The 16,951-nt window shown below is 36.4% G+C and overlaps 1 protein-coding gene and 1 pseudogene across 4 annotated transcripts in view; both read right to left on the bottom strand.

The window, feature by feature from the left end:
- Window positions 1-260: 260 nt before the first annotated feature.
- On the bottom strand, window positions 261-4,973 carry LOC122700823 (annotated as a pseudogene).
- Window positions 4,974-9,450: 4,477 nt separating this feature from the next.
- TMEM161B (transmembrane protein 161B) overlaps window positions 9,451-16,951 on the bottom strand; it is a 71,167-nt gene continuing 63,666 nt past the window's right edge. For 3 of the 4 annotated variants that reach the window (XM_043913556.1, XM_043913559.1, XM_043913558.1), the window contains 4 exons: window positions 16,737-16,850; window positions 13,239-13,413; window positions 11,903-11,999; window positions 9,451-10,745 (listed from right to left, as the gene is read on the bottom strand). In XM_043913556.1, coding sequence (XP_043769491.1) covers window positions 10,468-10,745; window positions 11,903-11,999; window positions 13,239-13,413; window positions 16,737-16,850 — 664 coding nt within the window. In that variant the 3' untranslated portion in view covers window positions 9,451-10,467. The remainder of the gene's footprint in view (window positions 10,746-11,902; window positions 12,000-13,238; window positions 13,414-16,736; window positions 16,851-16,951) is intronic. The other variant, XM_043913557.1, reaches the window with a different exon arrangement.

Raw genomic sequence — 16,951 nt, forward strand, 5'->3', positions numbered from 1 at the left:
ACTGTACACTGTAATTACCTAGTAAAGTCTAGACTTTGTTCAGATTTTATTAGTTTTTACCAACGGCCATTTTTCTTTTCCAGGATCCCAACCTGGAGAAGGCAATGGCACCCCATTCCAGTACTCTTGCCTGGAAAATCCCATGGACGGAGGAGCCTGGTAGGCTGCAGTCCATGGGGTCGCTAAGAATCGGACATGACTGAGCGACTTCACTTTCCCTTTTCACTTTTATGCATTGGAGAAGGAAATGGCAACCCACTCCAGTGTTCTTGCCTGGAGAATCCCAGGGACGGCGGAGGTTGGTGGGCTGCCGTCTATGGGGTCGCACAGAGTCGGACACGACTGAAGTGACTTAGCAGCAGCAGCAGGACCCCAACTAGGATACATTTCATTTGTTATGTCTCTTTAGTTTTTGCTTGGTTCTAAGTTTCTCATAATTTCCCTGGTTTTGGTATTCTTGACAGTTCTGAGACATACTGACTAGGTATTTTGTAGAACTCTCACTTGGGATTTCTATGATGTTATTCTCATGATTAGACTAGTATTAGAGATTTTAGAGAGGAAGACCGCAACGGTGAGGAGGCAGCTAGAAATTGTAGAAGAGTATCAGAATATCAGAGAGGAGAGCTGCAAAGACAGCGAGCTCTAGAGCCTGGCAGAGTTCTTTCTCATCTTCATCTGAGTTCTGATCAATAGATTCATCTGAGGAAATCACTCAATGCTGGCAGAATAATCACCAGAAAGGAACAGGCAGAAAAATCCTTAGGACTCAAAGAGAGGTAGAAGTAGTTCCTGTTTCCATCAGACCAAAGTGAAAAAGCTTTGTAATACGTGGGGCATTGGTACAGTACTCAGCAGAGTACTTGCTCAGTAACGGGTAAAAATTATCACTAACTTAAAGGGTGCTCTCATTTTAAAAGTAAGTCTCAAAAGAATCAAACCATCTCCTAGGTTTCCAAGATCGTGGCTACATTCCAGAACAAAGCTCAGAAATATTTAAAGGAATATAAAAATATCCAGCACCCAACAAGACAAAATTCAGTGTCTGGCTTCCAGTCCAAGATTTTCAGGATGCAAGCAAGCAAGAATATATGAACCCCAATGACAAGAAAAACCAATCAATAGATACAAGTTCCAGAGTGACACAGAAGATAACATTAGTAGACAAAGACACTGAATCAACTGTTATAAATATATTTTATATGTTCAAGAAAGTAAATATGAACATGTTAAAGGGAGACATGGAGAAAATAAAGATCCAAATTGAATCTCTAGAGATTAAAAAAAGTCTGAACCTGAGATAAAAAATACACTGGGTGAGTTAAATACCAGATTAGACACTGCAGGGGGGGAAAAAAAAGTGAACTTCAAGACATAGCAATAAAAACTATCCAAAATAAAACAGAGGAGGAAAAACAAAACTAGAAAAAAATGAACAGGTAAGCAATGAGTTGTGATAAATTCAATGTTTTTAAATAACAGATTAAAAAATTATTCTTTTGCAAGCCAGTTAAGTACAAAAATGATACTTCCAAATTCTCAAATAAAGTGACAAGACCAGAGTCATCTTCCATTAAAATGCTAAAACTGAAATCTACTACTTCTGCCAAGAACTTTAATATTCTCAAGCAGAATCAATACTTTAAAAGGCAAAGAAAACATAAAATTTACTGCATATATTTGACCATGTAACTGAAAAGCCTTTTGTGGTTGAGCCAGGTAACTTTTAAAGATCTACCATATTTTTCTTTCAACACTTTTTTCTGCAGAAAGAGCTATCAAAAAAATTATTGTAAAATCCAACAATGCAATGCAACTGCATTCCTACTTCTTTCCTCAGGATGGTAAAATTAAGTCAATTTTTAACTTGGCCTGAGATGAAAACCAAGTGATCTAAGAAGCTCAGTTGAACTCAGTGCAATAAATATAAGAAACTATAACAAGGGATCATATAAAAATTTCTACAGATTAAGTACTTTTTCATGTGCTTTTTGTTTAACTGTGAAGTTATCTATATTTCTTGCCCATTCTTTTTTTGTTAGTAGTTCATTTATCCTGAACATGAGTCCTTTGTCTAACGTTTTGCAAATATTTTACCAAACTATGACATGTCTACTTTCTTAACACATTTTTTTAATGAGCAGAAACTTAATCTCTATGAAATTTTACCATTAAACTTTCTGGTTAAAACTGTGTCCTAAGAAACCTCTACTTCTAAAACGATCTAATATTCTCTTATTTCCTTTAAAAACTTTATGGTTATATTTTTTATGGTGAAAACTATGGTCCCTCTTAAATTAATTTTTGTGTGTAGTATGAGATAGGGATTCATAAAATAAAACATTTTATTCATTTTTTTAATGTGGATACCCAGTTACTCTAGTGACAACAGTTAAAGTTCCATTGTTGCTCTTTGAAAACTTTACTACTAAATTAAAAATTGTTATTAAAATTTTTAAATAAATTTTTTGTTTATTTCTATAATTTAGTTCTTTCTCTAATAGGATACTCAGTTTCAACAGACTATTAAGTTGACAGGTTATCAACTTTAGACGTCAGTCACTTACCCAAAACAGGTACACAGACCATGTACTAGAATGACAGAAATTTAAACATGTGGGAAAAAAATTGCATTTCATGTTTTAAGGAACTGTTAAAAATAGAAAAGAAACAAGTATACACATGTAAACAAAACACAATTACAGTAATTCCTAATCTTATCATTGCCACTTAATTAAAGTAAGCCAACTAACATGGTTTCATTTGTTTAGTCTTTTGGAATTTCCATTAAGTACAAATTGTTTCATTGTAGAAGTTCAGAAACAGAATACATTTCAAATAAACCAAATACATGTTAAAAAATATATCTCCCTCATATTTAATTCTTTAGTAATGGGTACTTAATATATTCAAACTGTGCTGTATATTTAAAATGTTGATATTATTAATCCAAATTCATCATCAGCTATGTTACCTTCGTGTAACAGAGTATCTGACACTATGAACTATGGGTAAAATCTGTCATACACACATCATATTGTCTACTACCAAATGGACACATCTTCAACTCTTTAGAAACCCTTTGAGTCTTTTAAAAAGTTGTACTGAAATAAAATGTTACAATGTCCAAATTAAGTTAAAAAGCATTTGACAGAAAAACTAGAAAAAGTAGACTCAGAAGATTATACTTATTGCATATTTTAGTTCATTAGTAAATAAGAGGCCTTTGATTAAATGGTTATAATCCTTCCTGTACCATGCACCAACTGAAAAGGGGAATATACAATATTGTTAATTTATTTTTTTTAACCAGTTAAAAATAAATTTATTGATCCAAAATTATTGCCAAAAGACTTAAGGTAAGCAAAAACTTTACTTAAGCTTAATGCTCTTTTTAACTCCTGCACCAATGCCAGAAAGTTCACCAGTATAACGTTGCTCTTCCCTACGAACTTCACGAACCTGGCCTCTTCTGCAAATTTTGGCTTTTCTGAACTTCTCCCGGTGTTTCCCTCTGGGATGCCGACCAATCTTCTTTCTCCTAGGTGTAAGTCCCCTATTTTTAGCAATCTGATAAGTAATGGCTCTCTTTGCATTTTGATCTTCAAGAGCCTGTTCTTCGGTACTATTTTCTCCTTTCTTTCTCTTTAATTTTTGTCTCTCTTCCATTTCTTTATAGTATTTCAGTGCAGCTTCTTCATCAAAATCAGAATCACCAGAAAGGTCTGTAACAGCCAAGGCAGCAAGCAGAAGTCTCTGAAACTGATTTTGGCTTGGCCTCCATGGATTTTGCTTTTAAATTCAGTTCTTTCTTTCCAGCACCACCTTTAAGTGTAAGCATTTGACGAACTTCAGAGGACAGCTTCTGATCCACAACCGGCAACTTGCTGATCAAATTTCGGTAGGTAACAAGCCTTTCAATGACAGGATGTCCATGTGCAGGGACTCTCCTAGCTTTCAGGGTCAGATACAAACTAATGTTTGAGCAGTAGTTCAAACAGAGATTGTATTTGGTCCTCAGGTATTGGCTTCCTTTTCCAGGGGGGATGATCTGCTCCACTAACTGTGGCAGTACCTCCAGCTCATCCTTCATCTCTCTCAACTTCCCTTTCAAGTCGTCTACCAGCTCCAAGAGCTCTGGAGATTCCTTTCGCAGCATTTTCAGCTTCTCTTTCACGGAAACTTTCGCCAAATCCTTCACGACACGTGTCTCAGCCTCATTTACCTGAGGTACCGGTTTTGCAAAAGCCTCCACCCAGGTAACTCCAAAATCGTCCTCTTGCAGGGCTTGGGCTAAGCGCCGCTGAATGAGCTGTGCCTCCTCCTCTCTTTCCTCTTCCTCCACTTCTTGTTGACTCTGCCGCCTTGGGACTTGGAGCCATAGTCCGTGTCGTGGTAAAGTTTTTTTCTCTGACCCCACGACAAACTGGGATCCACAGAAGCCTCAGTCTCACTCTGCACGGAGCTCCCACCATCCTCATCGTCACCCTCCTCACTTTCTCCATCTTCATCGTCCTCATCGGCAACATCTAGGGCAAGCACCTCCTCCTCATCATCGCCATCCTCCTTGTGCCCACTCTCTGTCGCTCCAGCCCTTAGCCAAGGCGGCCCGAGATCGGGCCTCATGGAAATCATCTACCTTATCTTGGTAGTAGCTCGAGTTCCCCGGTGAGGGTGGAGATTCTAAGCCCTCTCCATTTTCGTCCGCTGGGCCGCGACGTGCCTTAGCTCGGACAGCTGCCCACTTGGCCGCTCCGCGCGCGCGCGCCGCCCGGATCTTCCCACCAGAGTTCGCGGTCTCAGCTTCTACACGGACTTCAGGCTTTTAGCCACCTCTGACCTCTGCTCACGAGCCACGCGTTCCAGCAACACGCAACTGTAACAGCCACGCGATCTCTCACCACGCTCGTCTTGCGGGCGCTCCAGTCGGATGCGGCAGTTTCATCTCCTTCCGGTCCCCAGGATCTGCTCATTTCTTAAAATATTTCTTGAGTGACCTCACACTTTGCAAAATTCAAGTAATCAGGATAGTTTGTTGACCAACGAACCACAGCGATATAAGAAAAACACTGTGATGGTGCTCCTTTCCTTCAAAGCATTATTTAGAAATTTTCTTCTCAAGTGAGGCTTTCCCTCAAGACTCTTTAAAATTTAACCCCAACCCTCCAACTTCATATTCTCCTTTCCCTGATGCCCTAACCCCCGCAGCAAACTTCTGCTCAGTAGCTCAGTGAGCTATCACTGTCTAACCTATCCCACACGTGATTCATATTCATCTTTGTTTATAAAAAATCTCCAAGAGGGCAAGAATTTTGATGTGCTGTTTACCGATGTACTTACGGCAGTTTCTGGAATACTACCCACTCAAGCCTTTGACTGTGTGGATCACAATAAACTGTGGAAAATTCTGAAAGAGATGGGAATGACTAGACCACTTGACCTGCCTCTTGAGAAACCTATATGCAGGTCAGGAAGCAACAGTTAGAACTGGACATGGAACAACAGACTGGTTCCAAATAGGAAAAGGAATACATCAAGGCTGTATATTGTCACCCTGCTTATTTAACTTATATGCAGAGTACATCATGAGAAATGCTGGGCTGGATGAAACACAAGCTGGAATCAACATTGCCAGGAGAATTATCAATAACGTCAGGTATGCAGATGACACCACCCTTATGGCAGAAAGTGAAGAAGAACTAAAGAGCCTCTTGATGAAAGTGAAAGAGGAGAGTGAAAAAGTTGGCTTAAAGCTCAGCATTCAGAAAACTAAGATCACGGCATCCGGTCCCATCACTTCATGGCAAATAGATACGGAAACAGTGGCTGACTTTATTTTTCTGGGCTCCAAAATCACTGCAGATGGTGATTGCAGCCATGAAATTAAAAGACGCTTACTCCTTGGAAGCAAAGTTATGACCAACCTAGATAGCATATGAAAAAGCAGAGACACTACTTTGCCAACAAAGGTCCATCTAGTCAAGGCTATGGTTTTTCCAGTGGTCATGTATGGATGTGAGAGTTGGACTATAAAGAAAGCTGAGCACTGGAAAAATTGATGCTTTTGAGCTGTGGTGTTGGAGAGGACTCTTGAGAGTCCGTTGGACTGCAAGGAGATCCAACCAGTCCATCCTAAAGGAGATCAGTCCTGGGTGTTCACTGGAAGGACTGATGTTGAAGCTGAAACTCCAATACTTTGGCCACCTGACGTGAAGAGCTGACTCACTGGAAAAGACCCTGATGTTGGGAAAGATTGAAGGCAGGAGAAGGGGATGACAGAGGATGAGATGGTTAGATGGTATCACCGACTCAATGGACACGAGTTTGGGTAGACTCCAGGAGTTGGTGAGACAGGGAGGCCTGGCGTGCTGCAGTTCACGGGGTCACCAAAGAGTTGGACACAACTGAGCAACCGAACTGAACTGAATACATATTTATTGAACAAAGAATTAAATGAGTACAAACCAAAATACTCCTGGAGACAATCTTCTTTGTAAAGTCATTCTCAAATAACAGTAAATGAATGTCTTCTAACTAATATGATGTGTAACCATTCCTGAAGCCAAAAGTAGTTAATTCATTTTTCTCATGCTAACATAAACAGAAGTCAATATCAGATTTGGAAATACACAGTTATATATTTAATGTAAACTATTTACTTTATTTAGCGTGATTAACCTGAGGTTCTCCCTGGTGGCTCAGACAACAAAGGATCTGTCTGCAATAGAGGAGACCCGAGTTCGATCCCCTGGAGAAGGACATGGCAGTCCACTCCAGTATTCTTGCCTGGAGAATTCCATGGACTGAGAAGCCTGTCGGGCTACAGTCCACAGGGTCGTAAAAAGTAGGACAAGACTGAGAGACTAACAAACACACACCCCTCTGAGGTCAACAGTGATGATAATTCAGTTTTATTTCATTAGTATGGATTGAATGCCTAATAAGTGGGAAAAAAAAAAAAAAACCACTAATTGCAGGTAAAAATGGGATGTGAAGAAATGCTTCCTGATTCTAAGATCAACATTCTTGCTACAAAATCGTGCTACTTCATTTAATAAAATGGGTAGCCTTCCGCCAAATGGGAGAAAGGAGAGGAATAACTACATACAGGGAGTTTTAAAAGAAAGAAAAAACAGAACAACAGAATAGAAAAAATACAAACTCTCTGAATCATTAAAGATTAAAAAAAAAAAAAGAGGGGAAAGGTTGACATCAGCTCTTTGATCATCCTTAATGCTTAATGTCCATGTTGGAGTTTTCATGGCATATAATCAGCTCAGCTATAAACTCAGAGTACAGACATAATGAGACAAATGGGAATTAGATGATGAGCATGTAGGACTCTTTGAGACACTGGGTTCAAGCTCTAGGACAGTGTGTTTAAATCTGATTCTTTAAGCCACCTAAAGCTCTGTGAAGACACAGGATGATCGACATTCAAAAGTCACTTAGTTGTATTTTGCTGAATAGCCATATACCATGATAGAGCATTTTCAATTATAGGATAGCTCAGAAAGTGTGTATGAATTCAGAGAATGTTGAGATCCCAAGCATTGCAATACTGAGAATTTAATCTTTCATTTGAAAGAATAAAATCTACCCAGTTAAGTTCCCATTACAGACTTCATAATGAATTCTACTTATTGCTTCCTGGACCTATCAATTCTACTAACAGATGAATATCTCTTCTGAATCATAACTTAAGAAGAAATGTCACTATTTTACCAATGATATTTATATCAGGGACAATAAGACAATGAGCCCACACTGCAAGGATGCATTGGTCATTTATGCGTTAACAACTGAAATTCTGGGGAAAATACCAAAGATAATCAAAATAAATATAATATTAAGATAGAATTATATGCTTTTTATTTTGGACAAATCAATGGGAGTAGAACAGAGCTCTAATTTTCACAATGCAATGGGCAGGGGCTGGGGGGCAGGAACCAACAAACTGTCAAGTAACATTGTACAGATCATAGGAAGCAAGATTTTATGGGTTCCCAGTTAATCTGGAAAAAATATAAAATAAAAACAACTGATTTCTGAAGCATTTATACCGATTAGAGTCCAATGTAAAAAAACACTTCTATTGACCTAATTTGGGATATTCAAAAATATTACTTGCAGTCACTTTGCAACATATACATGTATCAAAAAACCATTGTTATATGAATTATATCTTGACTTAAAAACACTACTCAGTTTACATAAAGTACAAACCCTTCAGCATTTAATATAATCCTTGATACAAAGACAACATGCTTAAATTGACCAGTTAGTAGTTATAATCATCTTTCTCTCAAAATTTGCTTTAAAAGGCTAAAAAAACTAAGTCCACCACTTCAATTAACCAGTGGCTTCTATAAATTCATAGTATACTTAGGGAGAATTCCAGTTTAAAAAGAGTGAAATCAATAGTATTTCAGAAACACATGCTAGTCCATCTAATAATGAATTCTATTCCTTTCCCTCCATATAACTCCACTATACAATCTTTGAAAATCAAAATAACTTTAATTGTAACTTTCATAATATAATTTTTTAAATAAGAATGGTTATAAACGAGAGATTTTTTTTCCCAAGTCCAACATGTGAGAACTTTCATATACAAAATAAATGTCATACTTCACTGTAATCTTGTTATAAGATACTTATTTTAGTAATGCTGATATCTCAAGATATATTTGGTATGCTTCTTTTGGAAACACACATGAACTATCATTAGGCTATATTCACAATTCTTCAAAGACCTTTATCCAACTTAAGCACTTATTTTATTACTCAGTCTTATTCAAAATATCAGCTATTTTCAAAATATTTAATCTACACCAAAAGATAGGAATTTGCTATACTGAGATTATTCAAATGAATATGAACCACAAGGCTTGAAAATAATGCCAAAAGAAGGAAGAGTCTCAAAACCGCTTTCAGTAGTGACAATAGCACTGAAACATAATACACAGCCTCACAAGACAGTTAAATGCAAGAATATTTACCAATAAATTCTATACATTTGGTGGGGGAGGAACCTGTTTCTCTCTTATATTCATTCCCTATGTAAAAAAGCATTCAAAAAAATTTACTTTCCCCATTTTTTAAAATTTCTCAAATTACTTCAATTTCTGTCCTTTAAAGTAAAAACATTGCAAATAAAATCTCTAAAAAATTAAAACAAGTCCTATATAACATAAGTTTAAATGATACCAGATTTGTCTAGAGTGGGAAAGGTTTTAATTTTTTTTTAATGACAGGAAAAGAATTTTAGTTGGGGAGCAATCACCTAAGTATTTATAAAATCGGAAGTACTCTCACACATGTGTGTGTTCTAAGTCGCTTCAGTTGTGTCCAACTCTTTGTGACCCTATGGACATTCTCCAGGCAAGACCATTTCCTTCTCTAGACTCTCACACACACCGGCAACACAAATAAACTGCTTAACTCGGATGAATTTTCAAAATGTATTTTAATCTCATTCCAGGAAGAAAGAAAATTTCTAGATATAAACACATCTCATTCAATCACATTTTAACATACATTCAGCAACTTAAAATATTATAAGAATCCAATATTTTCATCTTTTATAATCTCAATATATTATATATTTAATATATAATATATATATGTACAATACATACAGGTAGTCAGCAGGATTACAAAGTAATTTTTAAAAGTCTGATCAACATTGATAAATACTTTTAGACTATTAAAAAGAAATATACTTAGGATCATAGAATAAAATAAAATATGGGAGGTCCAAACCTAATGGCAAGACTGCAAATGTTCATGTAGCCAATCATTTAAAAGATCCCTCAAGTTGGATAGAATGCATTTTAAAGCAATACTCTTGCTACTCTCAAGCAGCAGTACTTGTAAATATCAAGCATGTACATCTCCATTAAATTTAAAATTTCTATGCAGCTTTCTTTACTGTAATATACAGTAGCTATTTCTTCCTTTCTGTTGGATTTTGCCGTGGTTGCTGTTTGAAGAGTGACTGGTATATTACCAACAGAAGTGACTTTAACTCCCTTCCCTCCCCTAAAGCATGGCTCAGTTTGAAGATTGTTCTATAGGCAGCTACTACGAATATTAACAGTACCTTAATACCATTAACAGAACCAATCAATAACTGGAGTCATATGAGAAGTTTCAAAGACTGATGGAGGTTTCTGTAAACCAAGGTCATCGGAAGTATTATACCTGCAGATAGCCTCTCACATCCCTTAATGCAAGGAGTTAAAATTTCAATACCATAGTATAGCAGTTAACAATCTATTCTATAATTTAAAATATTAATACCATTAAACCACCCTGAGAATACAGAGGAAGTATTTAAAACAAGATATTCTGATATGGTTTCTTTCCTTTGTATTTGCTTTCTTCTGGTTTTTGTTGGCCCTTCAAGGGTACGATATTTGAATTCAAAGTGTGACTTTGATATCCGTTTTTGTTAACTGAGACTCATGCCACAGTGAGATACTGGTGATAGAAAAGCCCAAAAAGGCTTGTAGAAAAGAGACAAGCAGCAATCCACCAGGTCAGAAAAGACAGAAGTCCTCGAAAAAGCAGAGGAGTGAAAATGTTTTTTAAGCTGCTCAGTGCCACTGTTATTTGTGTAACAGTTACCTTCATCTTCCCATCAGCAGATGGTAATTCAGAATAAAGAGAATTGGAGGGTAGACTATTATCCACTGGCAAGGCAGACATAGATTCTGGATAAATCCCCCAGGAATGATTACCTAGAAAATTAAAGATGCAAATAAAATTTGAAGAGTAAGTAATTCCAAAGCTTCTTGTTAAAAAAAAAAAATTCCTTAACTTATATTTCAAATTAAGAACAAGAAATTTAGTGGCACAACAAATTATTTTATGTTGAAAATAAAATAATAAGCTTTCTACACACTTAGGGAAAATTCACTTAACTTGACCAGACTATAATCTAACCTTATCAGTAGAACTACATATAAAAACCAAAAACTAATTTACTTTTAATTAACTGCATCAAAATCTGGTAAAATAACAAAAACATTCTCTTCCCTGTATAATCCATGAATCAACTACCTCTACCGGAGTGACAGAACAGATTCTGTAACTTCTTAGAATCTTTTCTACCTCTAGAATATCAGAGTAATTTCTTTCTCAGAAACTATCTATGATGCCAATGTGAGAGACTATTAATAGCTTCCAGAAATTTTTTCATCATATACTTTCCTATGCTGATAGGTTATGAGTCATATAATTTACCACTGAGCTACTCTCATGTTCCAGAGATTCCTGAAAGATTATTTACATCTATCATCAGCTCTATAGTATCTATAAGTCCACCCAACAATGCTTTTTAATTCTTTTGGGCTTCTAAAACCCCCACACTGGCAGACTGCCAGATCTAAGCAAAGAAATAATCAACTTGGTAATAGATAATTCTGGAGTAATACCACAGAGGGGCTTGATTGCTTAGTGAACAGACTTATAGAGGAACTTTGTTCTGCCATGGAGAAATCTTTATTCTATCCACGTTAAGTTATCTGAACTCACCAAAAGATCCTACAATTCATAAATTTAAAAGTACCTCATAATAATTTAAACATTATGCACTAACATAATCTTAAAATACAAAATAATAAGATTAAAAAGTGCTCACTCAAGTTACTCGGAATTAACCGTTAGCAAACAATTCTTTTAACATTATAAAACCATATGGGTCTGAGTTTTCAAAATCAAGAAGATAAATCAATGAATCAACTTCTAGAGCTGAAAGGCTCCCATGTTTCCTCATAAAACTTCTAAAGAGAGAATCAACTTTAAGAGGCATATTTCTTTGTAGGTATCAGAAAACATGATTAATTACAGGTAGAAAGTAGAGCAGTGAGCTTCCCAGTTGCCAGGATATGCCTACCTAGGGTTTTCAAAAGCAGGGTTGTGTGAAGCAGCATGACCAGGGGAGCCACATACTGCAGCGCGATGACGCAGAGGTAATAGAAGACTCGAGCGACCTGGAACGACAGCATTCGTAAGTTTCTAACACAGCTGACGTGTTATGAATGAGTTAAACTTTCATATCAAACTGAATCATCAAACTGAATCGCTTAAAAGATAAATAATCCTTCCATGGGAAGAAAGCTAACTGGAAATAAATTTGTACTTCATTATAAATGCCCCCAAACTGACTTTAGAAAGGCTCTGTTTGAAGGTTCTTTAAAATACGAAAAAAGCATTAAATCCCTTAAAAATACTTAAGTGATTAATACAAATTGGAGAAACAAAATCACTGAAATTCAAATGGCAGATATTCACTTATTTCAAATATAAAACAAAATGCTAAAATCTCTGAAGACAAGACACCTAAAATATCAAAGTAAATAACAATAAATCATAAATAAACCCCTCATAAATAAAATTATTAATCCCTATTTACATTAGACTGAAGTAAAATTCAAAGTATGAAAATACATGAAAGGTAAAACATAAAAAGTTATCTGAATCTTGATAGATTCAAGATGAAATTCAAGAGTAAAAAACAAGAGGACCTGACACCACCTTTCTTTAAAAAGACTTGATCGGGTTGTGGGTCTAGTCCATTACAACGGTGGATGGATTCCTAGCACGTTCCTTCTCTGGAATCTCCATTAAGTTAAAATTTATGTTCCACATTCAAGTACTTGGATTAATGTTAAAAGGAATACATTTAGTCACTAAAACTAGTATTCCCTATTCTTTAAGTCACAAAAGCTATACAATATACTGTGATCAGTGATTTCAGATCAGTTAGGGGAGTCCCATTTAGCAAATGTAGATATACCACAGCTTTGTAACCCAAACTGCATGATACTTAAGGCAGGAAGGGGAACTGAGACCCTTTCTTCACCTAACACCAAAATCAGATTAATGTCTCTGACATCTGTCAGTTTAAGATTATTCTATCTGTTCATAATAAGAATATCATGGAATGAAACTACTACTGAAGGAAACCAAACACTTTTATTTTTGTGCATGTGGTACTAGTTGCTTCAGTCACGTCCGATCCTTTGCAACCCCATAACTGCAGCCTGCCAGGCTCCTCTGTCCATAGGATTCTCCAGGAAAGAACACTGGAGTGGGCTGCCATGCCCTCCTCTAGGGGATCGTCCCGACTCAGGTTTGAACCCGGATCTCCTGCATTGGCAGGTGGGTTCTTTACCGCTAGCGCCGTCAGTATTTGCTATTTTTCATTTTGACAACAGTGTAAAACTTACCATTTTCTGAAGCTCAACTGTGCTTATTCGCCCTGCTTCTTTCTTCATTTGATCCACACATTTCTGGGCTAAGTTTAAGTAAGCTTGCAGGTGACTACGCATCATGGCCAACCGCAAAGCACATAGCAGGATTATTAACCAGAGTCGCAGAGTATCGAAGGTAGCTTCTGTCATTCTACAGATCAAAAAGTTGATATGGTGCTCTCAAAGACCAAAAAATGCTGGCATGCTAGTTTTATGTGTTAATGTTCATTGGATAAGATGTTTAATACAAGGAAATCTAGACTTAGTTACAAATGGAGACATGATAAGTGTCCCATTCTATCTGAGACTTACAGGATACTTTCACTTGCATAACAAATGCATGAAGTACCAGAATAAGAAACAAAGAAGTACCAGATAAGTCAAAAAGAAAAAAAGGACAGCAATACTTGGGATTCCTTTCTCTATCCATCCTCCCAGCGTGGGGGTAGGGGAATGACTAAGCAAAAAGGGAAGCTGGGAGTTCTTAAACGGGAGACCATAAGAAAGAAGGAAGGAAACCCCAGGAGCTTGCCCATGAACTATCAAGTTAACAACCCATCTGTTTCCGGCTACAGTTTTGTTTGATCACATAAACACCTGAGTAGGATCTTTCAACTCTGCTCAATTCCTGACTGGGATCAAGAATTCTGATATAATACAATAAAATCAAATGTTCTTTAAAGGACTTTGGAAAGAAGAGGTAAATTCTGATGTCCTTTAGGGGTTTAACATTTATAAAAGACCATGGTTTCTGCTTTGATAAAAGATAACATTGTAATTTGAAGATAATGCTTACATGTGCCTGACTCTATTCAAATTTCTAGTACATATCAGGTAGTTAAAAATATGACTGCTGAAATGTGTCTAGTGACCTGCCAGACAGGATGTGGAACTTACAAGGGTCTCCCCCAAATTCTTAAAGACTATGAGGGTAGACTGGATGGCTATAAAGAAGAATGAGTGGGAAAAGATGTAAAACCAACACTTTGTTCCAAAATAGGCTCTATTATGACCCCCTTCTGTCCAGTGTAAGCACCTAGGAAAGGGACTAAAACTACAATACAGAACTAGCTGCCTGTGGAAATAAAGCTGAAAACCAGCACAGGAAAACAGGAAAGGAGGAGAAGATGGGAAAGGACACAGTTCTGGTTGAACTATTTATGAAGTGGAGGTGATAGAGGGATGGAACAAAGGCTTTATTATGCATGCTGTTTTTTGGTTTCCTTTTTACAAGGCCATGAGAAATGCAGGTTGGTTAGGAAGCACAGAGGCAAACTTTTATCAATACACTTGCATTATAATGAACAGTAAGATTAAAGCATCAGTCATGTGAGAATGGGAGTACACAAAGATTTAGGACCAGCCGCGGCCTTGAACCCTTCCAGGGCCTGCAGACAACACTGCTCCCTGGTGTGGGGCAACCAGGGGGCTTAGGGGGTAGAGTTCTGAAGACAGCTAGTATATACACTTTGAGGATGCCAGGTAATAGAAATGAAGGGAATGCTACGAGGCAGTGAATCAAAAAATATCTGCCCTGTTTACAAGGAGTTCAGGATTTAGGTAACAGTCCTACTAATAGCTATCTAATTAGTACCTCTAATTCAGACTGCTTACTTAACTTCATAAGGATTTGGTAAATTGATATGATGGTGTATCTCAGGAAGGAGTATGAGCTGGGGCAAAATATGCAGGTAAAGAAAAGGCAGAAGAAATTTCTCCAAATTCTTGAAGCCATTCTAGGTTTCACTGTACATGTTCTCTTTTTGTTTTCTTAAGAGGTTTTAAGCACACATGGACTCTGCCTGCATTTCACTTTTTGGTGCCCAAGCAGAACACATGGATGGATGAATTTAAATACATTTCTGGGTTGAAACTACATTCTAACCATTTTTGCTTCTCACTACAAATAAAGGCCTTTGACCAACCATTTACTCCATGTGAAAGACAAAAGGACCTGGGTTAATGGGCAGCCATTCTTTCTCAATCTACCACATGGGCTTTGGATTTTAAACAAAAATTAAAAACCACTGCTGTCTAATCACTTAATATAATGATCTAACAAATAAGAAAGGAATAAAATGGAGCACAGATAAGACCATAATTTTGTTTCCATCATTTACCAAGCAAGAATACTGGAGTGGGTTGCCATTCCCTTCTCCAAGGGATTTTCCTGACCAAGGGATCAAACCTGGGTCATCCGCATTGCACTGCAAGCAGATTCTCTACCTTAGTCTAGAACCCTACGATCCTTAGGATTAACTTTTAAATACTCAGAGTGAACCTGTCAAATTACCATTAAAGCTTACTTATGTGGGGAAAAAATGTTATGACTTCAAAGTATACTTTCTTAGTTCAAAAAGGTTAAGTGTTAAAAAAAAAAATCATGTGTAGAATCACTGATTCTACACTTGCTCCAACACAAATCTGTACCAGGATCTAAAAGAAATACATAATGTAAAATGCATACTGTGGAATCAATGACTAGTCAAGTTTTTCTATTTTAATTTTGATAAGGCAAAGCAGTGGAAGGAACATTTATTAAGCACTTACTTCTAGCCAGTTGCATTACATGTATTCTTTCATTTAATTCCAATGATAACCTTGTGAGGTAGATACTATTATCTTCATTTTCCAGATGGGGAAACAGAGGGTCAGTGAAGTTAAATAATCTCCCTCAAGTGACAGTTTTAGTGAGGATCAGAACTGGGGTTTGAACCAGTTCTGCCTGAATCTTTTTATTACTCTAATATAGTTCCATAAGGCTAATGGGTTAACATAGCAAGTACAGTTACTAACGCCTTTTAACAAACTGTTAGTTTCCTTCTTCTGTTAAAGTACAGCTGTCTAATTGGGGAATAGTACCTACTATTAGATAACAATGTTAAGGCTTTATTTTTAATTTTGATAGGTATGACAACACTGTCATGTAGAAGAATATCTTTATTTTTTAGAGAGGCATACTGAAGTTCTTAGGGGTAAAAATGTTATGCTTCTGATTTACTTGAAAAGATACTTTATAAAAAAATAAAACAAAAAACAGTGAATGTGGAAAATATTAATAACTCTTAAGGGGCTGAATATATGAACTTCCATTTATAAAATTTTTCCTCTAAATCTTCACAATTAAGGAAAAATAACAGAAATATACAAAGTGTCTTAAAAACAAGCGCAAACAACAAAAAAAAATCTCAGATATCAACTGGACATCAAGTGAAAAAGCACAAAAACTTACAACTGTACAAGATAATATAAGTGCAGAGTAATAAGAATTCACAGCCATTATTGAAGATCACCAAAAGTTTAAATGATGACCTGTAATTTCCATTTTATGATACATTTTTAAATATTTCTATTAATGTTTTAAAAATACAGTCTTAATATTATAATTAAAAACATGAACATAGTAAAAAACATTTTAGAAAAGTTTTGATTACATAATGAAATAAAAATTAGGCCCCAAATACCCATACTTACAAAGGAACACTTTCTTTACCCAATGGTGGGTTCATAATGTAGTCTTTGGTGATGGGTTTTACCCAGAGCAGAACCATAAACAGAGGTGCCAAGAAGTTGATATGAAGTAATGTTCTGAAAGTATGTAAGAAATAAACATAAAAATCCAGAAGCAAAATACACTAATAAACTACAGAAACTTGGGACTTAAAAAATGAAGGTAGGAACTTATTTTC

The sequence above is a fragment of the Cervus elaphus genome, chromosome 9 (genome assembly GCF_910594005.1).
Source record: "Cervus elaphus chromosome 9, mCerEla1.1, whole genome shotgun sequence".
NCBI lineage: Eukaryota > Metazoa > Chordata > Mammalia > Artiodactyla > Cervidae > Cervus > Cervus elaphus.